General features: G+C 49.7%; 9 protein-coding genes across 9 annotated transcripts; 6 read left to right on the forward strand and 3 right to left on the reverse strand.

Moving 5' to 3' along the window:
• Nucleotides 1-15: 15 nt before the first annotated feature.
• On the forward strand, nt 16-2178 carry SET2 (histone methyltransferase; the record flags this gene model as incomplete). Its single annotated transcript, XM_020208957.1, has 2 exons — nt 16-1557; nt 1603-2178. The coding sequence occupies 2 exons, from the start codon at nt 16-18 to the stop codon at nt 2176-2178; spliced, it is 2118 nt and encodes a 705-aa protein (XP_020067534.1).
• Nucleotides 2179-2524: 346 nt separating this feature from the next.
• GPD1 (glycerol-3-phosphate dehydrogenase (NAD(+))) lies at nt 2525-3673 on the reverse strand (the record flags this gene model as incomplete). The annotated part of the gene is made up of 1 exon (XM_020209301.1): nt 2525-3673. One exon carries the CDS (start codon nt 3671-3673, stop codon nt 2525-2527), a length of 1149 nt encoding a protein of 382 aa, XP_020067535.1.
• Nucleotides 3674-3977: 304 nt separating this feature from the next.
• Nucleotides 3978-4832, forward strand: CANTADRAFT_143557 (uncharacterized protein). Its single transcript, XM_020206305.1, has one exon. It carries the CDS (start codon nt 4282-4284, stop codon nt 4753-4755), a length of 474 nt encoding a protein of 157 aa, XP_020067536.1. The 5' UTR covers nt 3978-4281; the 3' UTR covers nt 4756-4832.
• A 118-nt stretch (nt 4833-4950) lies between these two features.
• Nucleotides 4951-5706, reverse strand: CANTADRAFT_30497 (uncharacterized protein; the record flags this gene model as incomplete). Its single annotated transcript, XM_020208356.1, has 2 exons — nt 4951-5238; nt 5329-5706. Coding segments are annotated over 2 exons (666 nt in total), but the record flags the coding sequence as incomplete, so codon positions are not given.
• A 2969-nt stretch (nt 5707-8675) lies between these two features.
• PHO23 (Pho23p) lies at nt 8676-9962 on the forward strand (the record flags this gene model as incomplete). The annotated part of the gene is made up of 1 exon (XM_020209053.1): nt 8676-9962. The coding sequence occupies one exon, from the start codon at nt 8676-8678 to the stop codon at nt 9960-9962; it is 1287 nt and encodes a 428-aa protein (XP_020067538.1).
• A 1386-nt stretch (nt 9963-11348) lies between these two features.
• On the forward strand, nt 11349-12732 carry RAS1 (Ras family GTPase). The gene is made up of 2 exons (XM_020206306.1): nt 11349-12092; nt 12596-12732. The coding sequence occupies exons 1-2, from the start codon at nt 11454-11456 to the stop codon at nt 12605-12607; spliced, it is 651 nt and encodes a 216-aa protein (XP_020067539.1). The 5' UTR covers nt 11349-11453; the 3' UTR covers nt 12608-12732.
• Nucleotides 12733-14240: 1508 nt separating this feature from the next.
• CANTADRAFT_44527 (dolichyl-diphosphooligosaccharide-protein glycotransferase) lies at nt 14241-14741 on the reverse strand (the record flags this gene model as incomplete). Its single annotated transcript, XM_020209119.1, has 2 exons — nt 14241-14309; nt 14403-14741. 2 exons carry the CDS (start codon nt 14739-14741, stop codon nt 14241-14243), a joined length of 408 nt encoding a protein of 135 aa, XP_020067540.1.
• Nucleotides 14742-14976: 235 nt separating this feature from the next.
• On the forward strand, nt 14977-15588 carry OCA1 (putative tyrosine protein phosphatase; the record flags this gene model as incomplete). The annotated part of the gene is made up of 1 exon (XM_020206506.1): nt 14977-15588. The coding sequence occupies one exon, from the start codon at nt 14977-14979 to the stop codon at nt 15586-15588; it is 612 nt and encodes a 203-aa protein (XP_020067541.1).
• Nucleotides 15589-17041: 1453 nt separating this feature from the next.
• CANTADRAFT_4415 (uncharacterized protein) lies at nt 17042-17782 on the forward strand (the record flags this gene model as incomplete). The annotated part of the gene is made up of 1 exon (XM_020209061.1): nt 17042-17782. The coding sequence occupies one exon, from the start codon at nt 17042-17044 to the stop codon at nt 17780-17782; it is 741 nt and encodes a 246-aa protein (XP_020067542.1).
• Between the last annotated feature and the right edge of the window lie 1053 nt (nt 17783-18835).

Here is an 18835-nt window from a genome sequence, read left to right on the forward strand (position 1 = left end):
ATACACCACACCACCATGGATCTCGACAAAACAGAAGAGGCCAAGTCCAGGTTCGAGGAAATCAAAAAATGTACCTACACCCCCAAGACCATCGGCTCGTCCAACCAGCAGGAGTACATGACGTGTGACTGCCAGGAGCACTGGGACTCCGCAAACCAGAAGAACTTGGCCTGTGGTGACGACTCCAGCTGTATCAACCGGGTCACCTCAGTGGAGTGTGTCAATGGCCACTGCCTCTGTGGCACCGACTGCCAGAACCAGCGGTTCCAAAAGCGCCAGTACGCGTCAGTGTCGGTGTTCCAGACAGAGCTCAAAGGCTACGGCTTGCGAGCCAACCAGACGATCCCCGAGCTGGCATTTATCTACGAGTATATTGGCGAGGTGATAGACGAAACCACTTTCCGAGCCAGAATGTTGGACTACGACAAAAAGAACTTCAAGCACTTCTACTTCATGATGTTGAAGCAGGACTCGTTCATCGACGCCACCATCAAGGGCTCGTTGGCTCGTTTCTGTAACCATTCGTGCAATCCAAATGCTTACGTAGACAAGTGGGTGGTTGGCGACAAGTTGAGAATGGGGATATTCGCCAAAAGAGCTATCCAGCAGAACGAGGAGATCACGTTCGACTACAACGTCGACAGGTACGGCGCCCAATCGCAGCCGTGCTACTGCGGTGAGCCCAACTGTGTCAAGTTCATGGGAGGAAAGACCCAGACAGACGCAGCCTTACTCTTGCCAGACGGCATTTCCGAGGCCTTGGGGGTCACTGCCAAGCAGGAGAAGCAGTGGTTGAAGGAAAACAAGCACCTCAGGGCCAAACAACAGGCAGAAGATGCTGTCATCAACGAGATGTTCATTAAATCCATTGAGGTCCAAGAGTTGACGGAGGCAGATGTCTCCAAGGTAATGGGAGCATTGATGAAACCCCAGGACATCCACATTGTGCGGAAATTGATCCAGAGAATCTACATGACCAACGACGCCAGTGTGAACTCGTTGATTGTGAGATTCCACGGCTACAAAACGTTGTCTACACTCATCAAAGAATTCAGAGGCGTCGATGACGAGATGGTGCTCAAAATATTGACCATTCTCAGCAAATGGCCCAAGGTTACCAGAAACAAAATTTCGTCCTCGCAGATAGAAAATGTGGTGAAGGACCTCGAAGAGTCCAGTCCTAATGATGACATCAAGGCATTGGCCAGTGAGTTGCTACAAGAATGGGGCAATTTACAAATGGCATACAGAATTCCTAAGACCAAATCCGATAGCATTTCTTCGTACGGAAGAAAAGGCTCGAGATCACCAAAAGTCGAAACCTCGGAAGAACCAGAGCACCAGACCACATTCACTGTAAGCACCGAGGGCTTGCCAGATGGTTGGGAAATGGCGTTTGACGAAAATACCAAAAGCAACTACTATTATCACAGAGAATTGAACATATCGAGATGGGATAGACCTACTGCTTCCGTGCCAACTGGTCCGAAAATTGGGAACGAAGCCAAGAGCTTCAAAAACAAGAACCATGGCAACAACAATGGCAATGCTGGACCTGTTCATTCGAATGGCTTCAAGGAAAGCAGTCCCCATCCAAAGAAGTTCTACGGTGAACTGTTGGCACAGCAGGAGGAAGAGAGATTGAAGTTGGAAAAAGAGGAACAGTTCATGAAATTGCAAGAGCGTGAAAAACAGTTACAGGAGCTCATCAAACAATCTGGGGATGAACAGAGAAAGAAACAGATCGAGGAAAGAAACAAAATCCAGGAGAAATTGAAGAAACAACAAGAAAAGTTGGGCAAGAGCTCACGCAGTAAGAGTTCCAAGCACAAGAGCTCGAAAAACACCCCAGAAACGTTGGAAAAGAAATGGACTCATGTGATGGCCAAGCACATCCCCAACTGCATCAAGAAGTACGAGGCAGAGATAGGCAGAGACAATATCAAAGGATGTGCCAAAGACATTGTGAAGACGTTGGTGGCCAAGGAGTTGAAGAAGGATGCCAATGCCAACCCTCCCAAAGAGTTGGAGTCTGCCAAGTTGAAAAAGATCAAGGAGTATTGTACTATATTCATGGAGAAGTTCCTCGTCAAATACCGGGCCAAACATGACAGAAAAAGAAAGGGTGACGATGTGAAGACTGGAGACGAAGAAGCCGTAAAAAAAGCAAAGATATGAAGACAGAATAAATGGAATTAACAGCTTGTATTAACAGGAATTATACCTGTCGAGAGAGCAGATGTTGCATTTTAAAATGACTGCATGAATAGACGTCTCGCTGGCTGTACCCTTAAGAACTTCCCATTGGCATCTGAGGTTCTAATGGCTGCATGAATGTCGTCGTTGACAGCTTTTACGATGCATGTGCACCAAAGTCGTCAGACCATAGACCTGTAATGTCTCAGTCAGAATGGACCTTTCAGTCCACCATAAAATAATTACACTGCTTACTCTAATCGTCTATTCAGGAGGAGACCTCCACTACTCTAATCATCTATTTGATCCCAGGATCTTCTATAATACATTACTTTCTCTCCAACAACGCAGGCAAGTTATCAATGGACTCCGATCCGTAGATAATCTGGTAGGTAGCTTCGAACAATGGGAACTCGTCCACCCTGCCCACGTTGGTCAACAACTCGTGGACTTCCTTGGCGGTGATGATTCCCTGCGAGGACTGGCCGTTCAACAACTCCTTTTCGGCCTCTTCAGCTGAGGCTCCAGTCTTGGCCATGTATCTGCCGACCTTGACGTTTCTTCCGCCTGAGCAGGTGGTGATCAAGTCAGCCACACCTGCAGACTCGCCGGTGAAGGTGGCTTGGTCCGACTCGGGGAAGAACGTTGTGGAGAACTTGATGGTTTCCAACAAGCCCACACGCATGATGGCACTCTTGGCGTTGTCACCCCAGCCGAGGCCCTCGACGAAGCCGACAGCCAATGCCACGATGTTCTTCAACGCACCTGCCACAGATACACCTGCCACGTCCTCGATGACGTTGACGTGGAAGTAGGGTCTGGCAAACGCAGCCTTCAACACCTCGCGGTCGATGTCCTTACCACGTCCAAGATAGTCATCTGGAATAGAGTAGGCGACGGTGGTCTCGGACCACTTGCCTCTGGCGACCTCGCCTGCCAAGTTGGCGCCTGATAACGCTCCGCAGGCCACGCCCAAGGTCTCGGTGATGTAGGTGGACAACAATTTGCAACCTTCGGGCGTAACTTCCAAGCCCTTCAAACACGAGATGGCACGGGCGTGTGGCTTCAAGTGGCCCTTCAAGTTGGCACAGATCTTGGCCAAGAACTGGTGGGGCAAATTAAACACAATCAAGTCTGCATCCTTAGCGGCTGTCACCACATCTGGAACCGCCACCAAATTTTCTGGCAACGTGACGTCTGGCAAGTACTTGACGTTCTGGTGCTTGGTGTTGATGATTTCGGTCAATTTCTGGCCTTCGATCTTCTCTTCGTACACCCACATGTGCACGTAGTGCTTGAAGAGGTGAGGTCTGGCCAAGGCGTTTTCTGCCAAAACTTTGGCGATGGTGGTTCCCCAGTTGCCTGAGCCGATGACGGCGATCTTGAACGGATGGTCAGGCACTAACGAGCGGTTGGCGCTGGTGGCGTTGGGAGCCAAAATGTTGTTCAACTGCTGCAATCTTTGGGCGGCAGTCATTGTGGAGGATGTGAGGGGGCGATATCGGTAGATACCTGTGCTAACGGGACGAAACAACGGGATGAATGGGTATGGGGCTAGGGGGATACTAGCAGTGCGTTGTGGAGGGCTGGTGGTGGAATGGGCATCGGGTATTTATATGGATGGTGAAGATAGGAAAAGAAATGGAGATCCGGGTGTTCCGAGGGCTCTGCCGAGGGTAGTAGACGGGAGGTGGAAAGACCGAAAAGACTGAAAATTGGGGTAGGAGACATGGGAAAACGGGAATGGCAGTGGTTGGGGACATGGGCTGTGTATTGAGTTGATGGTGTGGTGACGTGGCGAAAGTGGTGATCTTCCTGCTCTGGCTGGAGTCACTGTTGGGCAGTCGGCCCCAGATTGGAGTGCAATCTGTGCCTGGCCGGAAGTCGCAGCACGGCCGAGGATGTAATCCGTCACGTGACCGCTATCAGGTGGTGGCCCGAGGTTGGCCGGTTCCGCTAGCGGTGCGCAACCAGGCCCAGGCACCACGTCGCCATGTGATAGTGGTAGATCACGTCACGTGCTCGGGCCACAGGAACCTTCCTTCACTACCACAGGCCATGTGACGGGACCCTGATCCGAATCCGATGACCCTGGGACTAGCGGATGGTGCATGTGCCACCCCAGTATTCCAGTCGGAGGGCTGTCTGTGCTGCCCGTTACGGGTGTCCATATGCACTGGCGGCAAGTTAAGGTTTGCCATGACACATGCGTGCATCGGGTTCCTGGACCCTGTCGTCATCCATTTGCTATTGCTGGACCCTATTTCCTCCCCCATTGTGCAGGAGACTTGTCAGTCATCGTCGCCAGTGTCACGTTACAGCCTGAATTGCAGACATGGCAAGGTCTGGAACAGTTTAACGGAGTTGTCATCATTTCAAGATACCACCTCAGGAGAATTAATATTCCAGAAATGGATGAAATCGCTCGTTGGGGCTGCTCGAACTCCCAGGTGGCAACCTACACTGTTCATGGAGATTACCCACTATGTGGAATGCTGGAACTATGAATCTCCCATTGTGCAGGAACCTCCTATCAATGGCTGCGAAATCCGACACTAGTTATTTTGTCGGAAATTTCCTACCAATACTACTTCGCTCTAGCTGTGGACTCTGCCACCATTTATACCCACGCCTACATCCTGCTCCTAATATAGTAGAATTAAACCAATATGTTACAGTCGCACGACGTACCGGAAATCGCTGCGATGGGGCCTATACCTGGTCCAGATCCGGAGCACTGCTGCGGTTTTCCTCGAGGTACTTCAAGTTCTCAGTATATAGCTTCTTGTCGGCATTTCGCTTGCAGGTGAGGGTGGCCATGTGTCGCTTCAACGCATCCTTACGGGCAAAGCCCTTGCCGCAAAGCTCACAAATGTTGGGAGGGATCACCAAGTGCTGCTTCTCGTGCCGTTTCAAGTCCGACGACCGTCGGAACGACATAGGACATTTGGAGCAGAGAAACTTGCGTGACGGGTCGTCGTGGGCCGTGCTTCCCTTGCGGTTGCGCAACGAGCTGGATGAGCTAGTCCTGCCTAGATGGTCCTCGTCGTCTTCGTCGTTGTCATCGTGCTCGTCGTCCTCGTCATCCTCGTCCTGCTCGAGCTGTTTCTGGCGTGCCTGCGCTGCCTCCACCTCCTGGTAGGGCACTCCTTTTAACGTGACAGGCTCGCCTATCAAGAAGTTCCACCCGTCGTTATAGGAGCTTGGGTGGTTGGACGATCTCGGGTCGGTCTCGGAAGATGCTGCGGCCTTGGGGTTACCGGTAAAAATGTCGTTGCTGAGGTTGGGGAACTGCTGGTAAAATCCCTGGATCATCAACTGACCGTTCTCGTTGGCACGGATGGTGTCCGAACGCTTGATAGGGTTGCCGTGGGGCGAGGCTGCGTACTGGAGCCGTCTGAGAAGGTCCTGGATTGTTGGATCCACCAACGTGGACCCTGACGGATTGACTCCATTGGCTGTGGCCACCAACGCTTCGCGAGCCAAACGAAGGAACCGTTCGTCCTCGTCGTGGTGCCCCGCTGCTCCTGGCTTGGGGTTATTTCGGGAACCGTTGAACGAGGTATCTGGGGGACTTTTGCTTGCAGCCGTGTGGGAGAAACCACGGGCATACGACACGTTCTGGCCGATCTGGCCTGGAGTGTGCCGTTCTGGCACGTAGTAGTGGAGGCCAGAGGGTCCAGTGGCACTGCTAGGCGACCCCACGACGTCGCCTCGCAACCTTTTGGCGGGGGGAGAGTTGCTCACCAACGGACTGGTGGGCCTTGGCTGGGGCAGAAACATGGGATCCTTGAAGAAACGGTACTTAGGGTCGGGGGAGGGGTCATAGTTGGGACCCTGTTGGTCAAGGTCACTTATATGTATGTTTTTTCGATGATACAGCGACCCGTCCAACTGTGGCTTGTCGTGTTCCATATAGCTTAGGACTGGAGCATCAGCAAGCAGAGCGGCTGGTGTCAGTAGGGAACTGGGGGGTGTGCGGGGGATGGTCCAGGGAGGTGTTGGTGGAGTGTGTGGAGTCGTAGCCTTTCGTAGTCTGTGGTGACCTGGGTGGTGTGTCGTGTCTGGAGTGATCTGCGTGTCTAGAGGATTTACTCCTTATGTATATCGATGGTTCGCCGCGTGGTAGGGTGCTCGCGGCCAGATTATGTGATTCGACACGTCTCTTGGTTATAATGGTGAAATCTCGCTGGATATGAATAATAGCCTGGAGCCACAGTGGTGCGTTCCGGGTCGGTTGGTTAGCGAGTCGGAGCAGGGCTTGCGTGTGGTTGTTCCGGCTGCGTGGGGGCTCTGGCTGGCAGCTGGAAGTATGGATTTGGCGGGGTCTGAAGTGGGATGAAGCCTCGGGTCGGAGTCGAGACGGGGTGTGGCGGCGAATTGTCAGCACGGACGAGACGGCAGCCGGGGACTTTTTGGTGCCTGCAGGTGCCTGGAGGTGCCTGGGGTGTGAAGAGGGTCCTGGAGACTGGTTGGTGCCGGTGGTGCTGGCGGTGACAGGCATTGCAAAACCGACACCGTGAAATGATATCGAGTCACGTGACCTGTGCTAATTGGCCACCCTCTTGGCTCCCGGTGATGCAATGGCGACCGGTACGGGCACGTCCGAGCGCCGGTGGATGTGGCGCTGCCTGCTGTGGTTGGCTCCGCTTGATAAGCGGCCCCGTCGCAGCCGTGTGAGTGGCCAGAAAGGTTGCGAGTCCGAAATTGGGTGCCAAACCACGCCAAGGGCGACTGGAACTGGATCCGTCTAATGGAGTCACAAGCTCTAGCAGTTACACGGCAACAGGCGAGGTTCCAGTGGTTTTTCCTCGGTGGATGTTACAGTAACGGTGATTTAATATGAAGAATAAGTGAGGTGTATCGAGCTGAATCGAGCTCGAAACAGGCCCAAAAAGTCCTGGTGCCATTTTGAACCAGATCCACGCGCCCAAAACTGGCACATAACGTGGCTGAGCCGGCAGGGTCAGACCCTAGCCGTGGGTGATGTGGTGATGGGTGCAAATGGGTATTGCAGGTTGCAGTTGACGTAATTGCAGTTTCTTCAAAACAGGCAAAGACACAACTGCACGAAGCAGCAGCCACTGCAAGAGCCCAATGCCGGGGCTCTACTACAGGATCATGCTGGCGAGGGGCTAGAGTGTCAGATAGGATATTTTCCTGATTTCTTCATTTTTCTCCAAATTTCGCTACACCTTTACTTTGGACGATAAAAGTCCCTTTAAAATAATACATACAATTAGATCATTGGGAAACGATGTGGGCACACCAACCTTACGGTTCTGCCCAATCGATGGTCGTCCTTGTTAATCAAGCTGTATAAGACCATAATTTATTTTTATGATTATTTTATGGTCCAAATTAAAGACTTTTGAAAAGAAAGTGAATAATTTCAGCAATCAATATAGCATTTTCAGTACATAATCGATACCCAACAACTAGTTATTCGTTTCGAACATTTTTAACGTGTAGATGCCATTACTAATACACCTTGTATTTCTAGGGAGTTCCATAAATATTCATTCCTAGCCCAAACGGCCCCAGTCATTCTTAGGCAGTTCCTCCTGGTGCCGTTGAGTCCTATTCCTCCAACCCAGCTACTTCTCAAATAGGACAATTAGTGGGATTTAGATAGTCTTGTTCCAATAATGACAGCGATAACAAGCCAAACCCATCTTAATACCCAAGAATAGCACACCACCCGCTTGCCTTATGTTGGGTAAATGCTTTTCTATTCTCAAAAGTAACTTTCACTTGGTATAGCTTCTTTTCTGTTCTTAAACCATAATGCATATTGTTAGGATAGATAGCATGTGCTGGTTACTTTAATTCCTTGTATTAATTTGGAGCTCCTTAGACTTCAGACTATTTTAGACTCCTTTGGGAGTCACCTAGCAAGTAGCTAGGTAGGGATGCGGAGGAAGGTATGGATTTCACATTACCAGTCACATAACTTTTTATAAAACCTACCACCTGCTTTAATATAAATTATTAATGTGGATTAGTGCAAAGCGAAGTAAACAAACAACCCAAACCGTAGTTGGATACTACAGAAGCCCCACCTGTACCCATCATAATCGTATGGGTCATGATATTATTTTTGAATGAGAGGCCCAATATTCGAAAGGACATTTTATTGGAAGAAAGAGCAGATAAAGTATATAGTACCTCTAGACAGTATGTCATGTATTTATGCTGTTAGAATCTATGGACTAGTTTCGCCTAGCAGTACCTACAGTCCCGGGTCGTGCGCACACCAATCTACCATCCGCACCCCAACAGCCAATACACGCCATCCCACCTCCATCATCACATATCACTCCATACCGCGTGTTTGTCGCTAACAGGCACCGATTGGCACTTACTGAGCACGCCCAGCACCGTTTCCACAACTGCAATCGAAAAATCCTGTTTTTCGCAGCGTTCTAGCCCCCCAAAAGGTCCCTTTTCCGAAACTCTTCAAGCCCATATTCCACCCCATGACGTATCAAGACCTTCCCTCCCGGCAAAAGTCCCAGCGGCTCATCAACAGGCTCAAGACGCAGCAGAGCCAGCAACACTTCCAGCAGTACAAACTGCGGTCCAAAAACATCACCAACATCAACGAGCTCTTGCCAGGACTCAACGACATCAGTGATGCGTTCGAGGCGTTGCCGTTGGACTTGATCAAGTACTCGACGTTGCTCAAGGAGATCGACGCCAAGTGTATCAACACGGTGCCGCAGATCAACTACTTGATTGAGAAGTACATCGACACGTTGCACCAGCCAGCGCCCGAGGCAGACACCACAGCAGCCGCCGCTACAGGCAAAACAACAGCGCCAGCCAACGGGAACGCCAACGGAACAGCCAGCGGGACAACCAACGGAACAGCGAACGGAACAGCCAAAACTACAACACCGAACGTCACCAAGACGCCACCCACCCCCCACGACCTCGAGTACAAGCGCCTAGCGCTCATCAAAGACAAGATCAACGAAATAATCCCCTGCTTGGAGGAAAAGATGCACGTCACCTCGGTGGCCACCGAGCTCCTCAACAAGCACATGTTCCGCATCAACAACGACTACAAGCTCATCATCAACAACAACGAGATTCCCGAGAGCATCCGCATCGGGCCATTGAACCACCCTGCCATGATCATGGACTCTTCGTCCAGTGCCATGGCGTCCAGCGCCGACCGCTCGGCCCAGTCCCAGCGTAGCGAGAGCAGGCGCGAGGCATTGGCTGCAAAGAAAGCAGGCAAGGAGGATGTGGCGGACGACATTGGGGGTGCCAAAAAGAAGCGCACCAAAGAAATGACTCCGTTGGAGGCGCCACGCAGCACCACTCACAGCGGCAGCGGTTCCAACGCAGCCAGCACCAAGAAGCGGCCCCGTAAGGAGGCCGGCGACGACATCCCCCGTCCAGTGACTCCTGGTGCTATTGGCGCCAGCGCAGGGACTGGCGCACTTGCCGCAAAGAAGAAGAGCAAGCCCAGACGCGACGACGACATCAAGAGCAACAACACGTCCGATGGTGAAGGCAGACAGGAGGGGCGTGTGCGTGGTGACACCCACCCCGGAGCAGGGGGGAAGTCGGGGTCAAGTGAGCCTACATACTGTTACTGTAACCAGGTGTCGTTTGGCGAGATGGTGGGGTGCGACGGCGACGATTGCAAGCGCGAGTGGTTCCACTTGCCGTGTATTGGGTTCAAGAACCCGCCCAAGGGCAAGTGGTACTGTGACGACTGTTTGGTGAAGATGAAGAAAATACGGAAAGTATAGTGAAGAGAGACGCACAGTGAAAGAAGCCCAGGAAGTGGAGGTGAGGATAAGGATGCCAGCTGCACAGGCAGTGAAGATGCTAGTTCCAGGAACATGTTCCAGGTACATGCCAGTTGCGAAGATGCAAGGTGCACCTCCTTGCAGCCCGCACGTGCAGTCCTAAATAGAGTTTGGCCACCCGCCCGACGATAGCAACCAGAGATCTCCGGCGATAAGCAGACCAGATATACGAGCCCTCCTTCACCCTCTGGGCCTGTGATCCGACAGCATCCCACAATCGTCACCCACGCGCTGGTGGCTGTTTCAGGCCATGCATGCTGGGCGCTGCACTACACGCACTCACATGGAAACCATCCGACGAGGCTATCTGGATCAGCACACCCGCTGGAACGGCTTTCGTGGGCGCCCTCCTACAGCACCAGGGTGCACTCCAAAAACGCCTCCTGTGCACATCGCTTGTATAGCATATAGTAATAATAGGCAGCTGGTGCAGGCGACATCATCGGCGGCGGTGTTGGGAGCCACGTACGGCTGGATCTAGCATGCGGCCAACACCGACTGCTGCACCATCACCATTCCACGGCTGCAGCCGGCGCAGCCGGCCCCTCTATTGAACTGGGCCAGCGCACCTGGAATAGTGACGGCATTGTACGAGGGAATGGTGACGTTCCATGCCATGCACGTCCGCCAGCGCCCAATAAGTGGCCTTGGGCGCGGGATGCGCCGTGGCACAGGCGCCATCCGATCCTGCCAGATGGAGGTGGCTAAGTATAGCATCGGCACGTGACCTCGGCTATTCGCTAGTGGCCATCAGAAGTCCCGCCAGGCCAGGAGCCGACAGCAAGGCCGCCAGCGGGGCAGCGTTCAGGCGTAAATGACCCAGCACTGCAAGTGACCATGCAGCACCCGCTCCATGACGCTGTTGGCGCCCCCAGACACTTCCAAACCAGTGATCTCGCGGACACCTGCTCCGCCAGCGCCCCGCGCGCAGGGTGGTATCTGCAACAGATGCCGCAAACCCTTCCGCCTCTCGCGACCAACCAATGGCAGCACAATAATGGATTCCACCACCGTCAGCAGGAACATCCCCACTGCCAGAAGCCGCTGAGTCAGCCCTGCCTTCCCATAGCACCTCGCCCTTTCCTTCCCCTTGCCTTCCCCTGGCTTGGCCTGCCCCCGCGCAGACCCAAATTCGCTGGTGCTGCCGGCGCCGCAACAACTTCCAGCCCGTTCCAGTGACCTGCCCCGCTTCCGCCCCCTCACCTCTTCTGGGCCAGACATTTCGCTCTCCCCAATATATACCCCGGCTGGCCCTGTTTGTTGCCGCCTCCCAACCCTCGCTCAATAGGGTTAAAAATTTTCACCACACAAAAGGCACCCTGACGAAAACGTCCAAGCCAGTTTTTGTCTGCAACCGGCGCTCACCACAAATATATACCGTTGCTTGTGCCAGCAATTGCTCCTGATCAATCTACCCTCGCTAGCCCCACCATGAAGGAATACAAATTAGTCGTTGTCGGAGGCGGTGGTGTCGGTAAGTCGGCGCTCACCATCCAGCTCATCCAGAGCCACTTTGTTGACGAGTACGACCCCACCATTGAGGACTCCTACCGCAAGCAGTGTACCATCGACAAGGAGCAGGTGCTTCTTGACGTGCTTGACACCGCCGGACAGGAGGAGTACAGCGCCATGCGCGAGCAGTACATGAGAACCGGTGAAGGTTTCTTGCTTGTGTACTCAATCAACTCTAAAAACTCGTTGGAGGAGCTCCAGTCATTCTACGAGCAGATCTTGAGAGTCAAGGACGCCGACTCCGTGCCGGTGTTGGTGGTCGGAAACAAGTGTGACTTGGAGATTGAGAGACAGGTCAGCTACGAGGAGGGGTTGAGTTTGGCCAAGTCGTTCAACTGCCAGTTTTTGGAGACCTCTGCTAAACAGCGCATCAACGTCGAGGAGGCATTTTTCGACTTGGTGCGGTCGGTGCGTGACCAGGACGCCGTGGTCGCCGACTCCGACGACAAGGACGCCCTCAACCACACTGCGTCTGCCGCCAACACCGACTCGGGCGCTGTTTCGCCAACCAACGGCAAGAGCAGTGCTGCCGTGGCCCCCCAGCTGCAGCCCCAGGCTGCAGGCGGCGCTGAAAAGGCACCTGCCCCACCTTCAAAACCCCCACAGAGAAAACAACAACAAGCAAATACTAATGCTGGTTCTGAAAGTAAAGATAAGTCTGGTTGTTGTGTGATTGTCTAGGCGGCGTGGAGCCGTCTGAGTCGGGAAGTTAGATGTGCAGCTTATCAAGACTACGTGGTAGTTTGTCACAAGATGGCTTGTGCAGTTATGTTCCACATGAATAGTCTGTGCATGGTACTTTGTTCCCAAACATTAAGCTTGTGCAGCGTGCTTCCACAGATGAAGCTTCTGCAATTGTCTTGTGCAGGTATGCTTCCACAGATTAAGCTTGTATGGTTTCTTCGTTCCAAGAACTGGCTTGCTAGCCCCAAAATCAAGAATTTGGCAGCTGCTGTCCTCACCCTCGGCTGTGGCTTCATATCCATCTGTTTGCCGTCGCTCCCAAAAGCACCGACATTCCCATCTATTTCTTCACCAATGCGTTCTCGTGTTGTTTTTAGTTAATTGTTTAGTTATTTAATGTACCTAGGTCGCCGATCTAGAATAAAGAGCGAACTAGAAGTTGGATGTAAGAACGAGATGATGCATTTTTCATTTGTAGTGAAATATTGGTATTATTCTGAGCACGAGACATTTGTAGGGTCAAATATTGATATTCTAATACTAATCTAAGAAGTGAAAACGATTAATGTTCTTCCTAAGAGTGTCAAAACTTGAAGTGAGTACTATGTTAAATTTTTTCCTGAGCCTGTCAAATTCGTAGTGTGAAATATTGTATTCAAATTAGTTCTGTTCCGAGTTGTTTGTCTTATACTTTTTGGCTTGAAGTATCAGTATTCAATTCAATTATGTCCCGAGCCGTGTGGATTTTTTTATCATTTGTAGTGAATGAAATTTTCTATACTTAATTCGGTGTCTGTACAAGTCTTCTGATCACTTCACTACTCTGGGGAAACACCGCGTTGAAATTGTTCCGAGTAAAATGTCAATATTCTTCCCTATTTTGAGCCTAGTTTTAGCAGTCATTTTGTTCCAGTCATTGATCCATGATTTACCACATAACTCACTACCATAGAAACACCCTGATACCTTCTATAAGATACCATCTTTATAGCGAAGATTTGCCATGATGTTAAGAGTTACAGCTTTCCCTACCGCTCTTTGGTTTTTTAATAATTCCTTCTCACTTGAATGGGGTTGTTATGATAAAGTCTTCGTAAAATAAGATAATACTTAATAAACCCTGCTTATTCTCAATTTTTTGTGGGTAAACTTGTCTATACTTATGAGTACTAGTCATCTGCATAAGAGGAAGAATTTAGCTCACTCTTCAATAAACAATGTTGAGCATCAACCCTGAAATAGTCAAATAAATTAGACGAAACCCAAGCATTTCCAGATAGGATCTAAAGGACAGTCCAGGGCCAATCCAATACTGGAAATTACATACTGCTTTTTTATCCACTAGGCTGACAGATAATCTGAATTTATAGCTTGGAATACTACAAGCATACCATCAGGCTCTTAGTTCAACGACACGAATTTTATGAGTAATAAAATTGGGCTGAAATCTTTTATTCGTGGGTGGACGCTTCAGGCAGAATGATTCCATAATTATCAATGATTATTTGTATATCTGCAAACATAAAAAATGATCATTCTGGCCAAATGAAATTACACTTTTGATGGGGAGACAAGAGCAGTTCTTACCATTAAAATGTAGCATACTAACGGAGAAATGAAGACTAAATAAAATGCCTACATTTAAAGCCACATCGTCTTCAAAATGCCCTGAGTAGTTGCCAACATCTGAAAATGTCACTCATACTCGTAGTGGTACAACATTACCAATATTCACTTTTGTCTTCTACTCTCGGCTAGCTCTCAGAAATTGGTAAAGGGTATCCATCTCGCCATGTACTAATATATCACCGCAGACTCCGGGTCCTTCGCATTAGGCAACTAGTCACAGGTCCCGAATAGTTTGCACCAAGTTCCACTTAGCACCATTTTCTCTACTTACATACAATCCGATTTCTATTGATATATTCATTAAATACAGCTCGTCATCTATCTTATTCGCCAAGGGCCTGTCCTCCACACATTCAATGTGGGCACCAAGAACCCTGTGGCTTGTTGTTTGGATCAGTTTATGAAATGGTAAACAACAAAGTGCAAGATCAAACTGGCAAAAATGAAATCTCCAAACGATCTCTCTGGACTTATTTGCGTGAAAATTGGTTCTTCAACCACATCAACGACCTCGTTGCTCTTCTCATCGTCAACCACAACTGGTGAGTCCACCACTTCTGGAGTCTTGATCTGTAATCTCAAACTGACCAATAACACGAACTGGCCCACACAGCTGATGAAGCCTCCCAAGAACGCATTGAAAGGGAAGTTTCCCACCAAAATCACGTACACAAACTGCAACACGCCCAAAGCCACCAAGAATACCAAAAACAAGTCTATCAACTTCAATCTGGGGGTCAAGGTGGTGGAGTAGTCGTTGTAGGTGGTGGAGATGGCAGCGAACAATTCGCCAAACGAATTGGAGATCTTTTTGGACTGGACGCCGGAGACGCCGGAGGCAGAGGTACCTGTTTGGGCCTGGGCCTTCTTGATGGCGACTTCCTTTTTGGCCATGGTGGTAGAGTATAGGTGTTGGAAGTACCACGTCAACTTTTTCATAGGAGCTGACACGTGACCGACACCCCAGTGCGGCACGTGCACGGAGGCAACCAACACTTTCAGTGCTGCCACCACTGGCGGCTGTTGAATCAACCGTGGAGAACCTCGGTGCCTGCTGTGTGACTCCCTTTGCTGTATCAGGCAACTACCCTCTGCACTCCTCCCTTTTTCCCCCGCAATTTCGTTCAAAATGGAGACTTCCAACGTCGCCATCCAACAGCAGGTGGCTGACAATACCAGCCAGGACGTCAGCAAGGGCCGCAAGATCGTCAGACCTCCCACGCTAAGAATTATTCCTCCCCTCAACTTTTGTCCCGTGGAACGCCAGCTCTACCGCTCGGGACAGCCGTCCATCATCAACCAGTCGTTCTTGCAACAGCTCAACTTGAAGGTGATACTATGGCTCGCCAGCGAAGAGCCTCTGGACGACTTCTTGGAGTTCTGCAACGACTCCAACATCAAGATCGAGTTTGTGGGGCTCATTGACGAGACTTACGGCCACGGCCAGATGAACCCCTGGGACTCTTTGAACGAGGGCACCATCAAGAAAGCATTGGAGTTGATCGTGAACAAGGACAACTACCCGCTTTTGGTGTGCTGCGGCATGGGCCGTCACCGCACGGGAACCGTGATTGGGTGTCTCCGAAGACTCCAGGGGTGGAATTTGGCCAGTGTCTCCGAAGAGTACAGGCGATTCACGGGTGCTCGTGGAGGCCGGATCTTGGTCGAGTTGTTGATCGAGAGTTTCGACATAAATTCTGTCAGCATCGACCCCGAAAGGCTACCTGAATGGTTGAAGTGAATGACACATATGGTACATTTAAGATCTAAAATGTGGCTCCAGTTACAATTTGGCTTCATTTGAGACCTCCTTGCCCAAACGAAGTGTCTGGACCACGAAACATCCGTGAGTACGCTGGAGACCCCACTGAGCCAGCCTAATGCATAACGACATACCACCGAGAAAATCTAGGGTAATTAACATTAGCACATTAACATTACCATATAATAGATATACGTAGGGATTTTATCTCATTGGTGAATAATCAAAAAGGTCTGTAGATTGCAACAATACTTCAATAATCGAGCTCCTACAAACTGCTAAAAAACTGGTAAACAAAGACTGGAAATTTAAGTAAGGAATTAATAATTTAACATTCATTGAACAATAATATATACTATCATCCAATGAGATGCTGATATCAGACATATTGATGGTTATTAAGAGAGAAGATTCTGAAATCAAACGAATGCGCATTTACTTGTTGAATACGTATTCTAGGAGTAGTGATTTTAGAAGAGAATAAATGGGGTATTGTTTCTTCAGTACATTAAGTTTGAACATCGACTAGACCAGTCTGGGGAAGATATAATTTTTTCTGCTTTAAGCGAACCTGTAACTTTATACAGAGCTAACGATTGCATATATTATCTCGATTTTGGAATTAGATTGACTTCGTCGATGCAAATCACGTTGCTGAGATGAAAAGGAAACTTCAGAGCAGCTAGCAAGTTACCAGAACATTCGACAATTTTTTAATGTACCCCATAGGGGCCTAATGTGGCAATATTTGAAGATTTTTGGCTTCTTCTGAACTTCTGCAATATATTTATTCAATAGTCTCTAATGTTCAGCGTATCATATTGCACTGAATAAGAAAGGTCTCTTGTGTTTTCTTCAGAGCTTTGTGCCGGGGATATTCGTTTAGGAAAATCCCCCGTCTATTATTGTCCTGATAATTTCCTAGTGCTAGCTTGATTTGAACTAATTATTATGGCGATCGCTCAGAATATTAAAATATTGTCTTGGTCGACTACTTTCAATTCGCCAGCACTGTTCCAGTGAATATTAATGTATTATTAGGNATATTTAATTGGTGTATATATACTAAAGGAGATCATAACTAAAGTATAAGCAGTGGAAGCTCTCAAACTGATTCCAGCCATAGTGCCCCCATTACCGCTTTACAACATACATGCCGTACCCCAAATTTTCACATTAGCTAACCCTCTACTACTGAGTCACGTCTCTGCAATGGCTCACCTGTCTAGTGCTCCGTGAGGGGCCAAGCTGGGGTATCTTCCCCCGCCAGTACCCTTCCCACCTTGTTACGTAATATCGGGTCTCGGCTTACGTAATTAAGGGATCCAGTCACTTCTCAGCCCGTCCACGCCCTCCCATCCTCCCATCCAGAGGCAACACCTTTTACTGCGTGCTTGCTTAGTCCACCTACCTTTGCGCTACATCACTCCCAATGGTTACTTGCATTGCTTCCGTCAAAGTCATTGGCGTCTCGTCCCTCGGCTTGTTGGCAGGACTGTTGTCGTACCTGGCCATCGAGGTTATCCCATCATTGATACGCGACTTGACCAGGGGCTACTCGCCCTCCACTTCGTTCCAGACCCACTACCAACAAATCAAGGTGTTGATCCTCGGCTCCCGTGCCGTAGGCTTGCTTTTGGGCGCTGTGTCCACTGGCTTGCTTGCTTTGGCCTACTCCTACTCTCCCCCCAGCGGCAAACATCCCTACCTTATTTACGCAGCGCTAGGCGCACCAACTGCCATTGCAGGCTTGTACCAGCAAGGGTACCGCCACGAAGCCAAGCTTTTGCAGGCAGAAGAGAAGACATTGAAGGAGCAGGTGGCTCCACAGGCTGCCCAGGTGGTCGAAGAGGTCAAGGCTCAACAGGTCACCAGCGACGGTGGCGACGGTGGCGACGACGACTCGCTCGGACGCTCCTACATCCATGTTTCCGACGAGGAGTCGTCCACCACCACGGGATCCACCCCCGGGTCGTCAGCCGCCCAGTCGCCCACCATCCATGCATCGGAGCCAGCCGCGTCCATCGAGCAGGAGGTGGAGAGTGCGTTGGTCAAGAAGGAGCTTGTGCACGACTTGCGGATGTTGCGGTCGTCGTACGTGGTGGGGTCCTCGGTTGCTGGGGTGGGATTCTTGATTGGGGTTGTTGGCTTGTTTGGCGAGAATTTCTACTGAGCTGTGCCACATTTATTTATTGGCCTCTGGGCCTGCTAGCTTATGATTTATGCATCCGACGGCTAATGTATGACAGTCTGACAGTTGTAGATCATGTGATGCGTCACGTGCCATCTATGTGGCTTGATTCGACAATATCCATCAAGTAGCAATCGATATTAGCTTCAAATGGCATTTCCACTTCTTATGTCGATACCATACAACAACACAACTGCATAGGAAATTTAGGGCATACTATATTTACGAACTGTGATGTTGAGACATTTCAAACCAGGCAAGTTTGGATTAAAGGTGGTCTCAGTGCCTTTTTACCCTCCACTTCAAGAAAGACCATCAATAATTAAATCAACATAATGATAAATTTCTAATGTAGCAAATTATCCGGAATGGATCAGGTACAACTTGTTTCTCAAGAGATCTTCAGCCCCAAAATATAAATCTGTATTAAAATCTTTTACTCATATAGTTATCTTAGTAGAATTAAGCCTTCTGTGGATCTTAATGTTAATATTTGATTAACTCTTAAGAATAGCAAAAACCTTGTTGAATTAACAGAAGTAGAGACAGTTTTAGCGCTGCAAACTATCAAATTCGATGAACGAAAGGATTCCGCCATTTTTAGCATATCTTTAGAAGTCGAATATCCCCATCTCTCTGGATCTAGTTCTTGTTCACACCTTTTCCAACAATGTGCACTACTTCCTGGAAGTTCTACTGTGACCCTTTCAGCTGCCCAGATAGGTCAGGAATTCCATAAAATTCCACACCTGGACATCCCATCGATAGAGATACAATACTTAAGTACATAATCCTTCCTTTATAGTTACTACCATCTCTCACTACAAATTGCTTCTGGATACTGGGCGTGCCCTTACCGGTGTCGCGCCCCATGTCGTCCACCATACTCCAACAAACAACCGTACTGCCACAACAAACATCCAAGCATCAGAAACTGGCTGCAAGTTGCAAACATCAACACAATCTTCCTCTGGCCACCACTTCCAGCTGCCCTGACCAGCTCCCACTTCTCCCGCCAGCCATCAAACTGCAATA

Source organism: Suhomyces tanzawaensis (genome assembly GCF_001661415.1).
Source record: "Suhomyces tanzawaensis NRRL Y-17324 unplaced genomic scaffold CANTAscaffold_1, whole genome shotgun sequence".
NCBI lineage: Eukaryota > Fungi > Ascomycota > Pichiomycetes > Serinales > Debaryomycetaceae > Suhomyces > Suhomyces tanzawaensis.

What these genes read in the sequence shown, in the direction of transcription:
- CANTADRAFT_143557 (XM_020206305.1), top strand. Translation starts at nt 4,282, where the DNA reads ATGACCCTGGGACTAGCGGATGGTGCATGTGCCACCCCAGTATTCCAG.
- RAS1 (XM_020206306.1), top strand. Translation starts at nt 11,454, where the DNA reads ATGAAGGAATACAAATTAGTCGTTGTCGGAGGCGGTGGTGTCGGTAAG.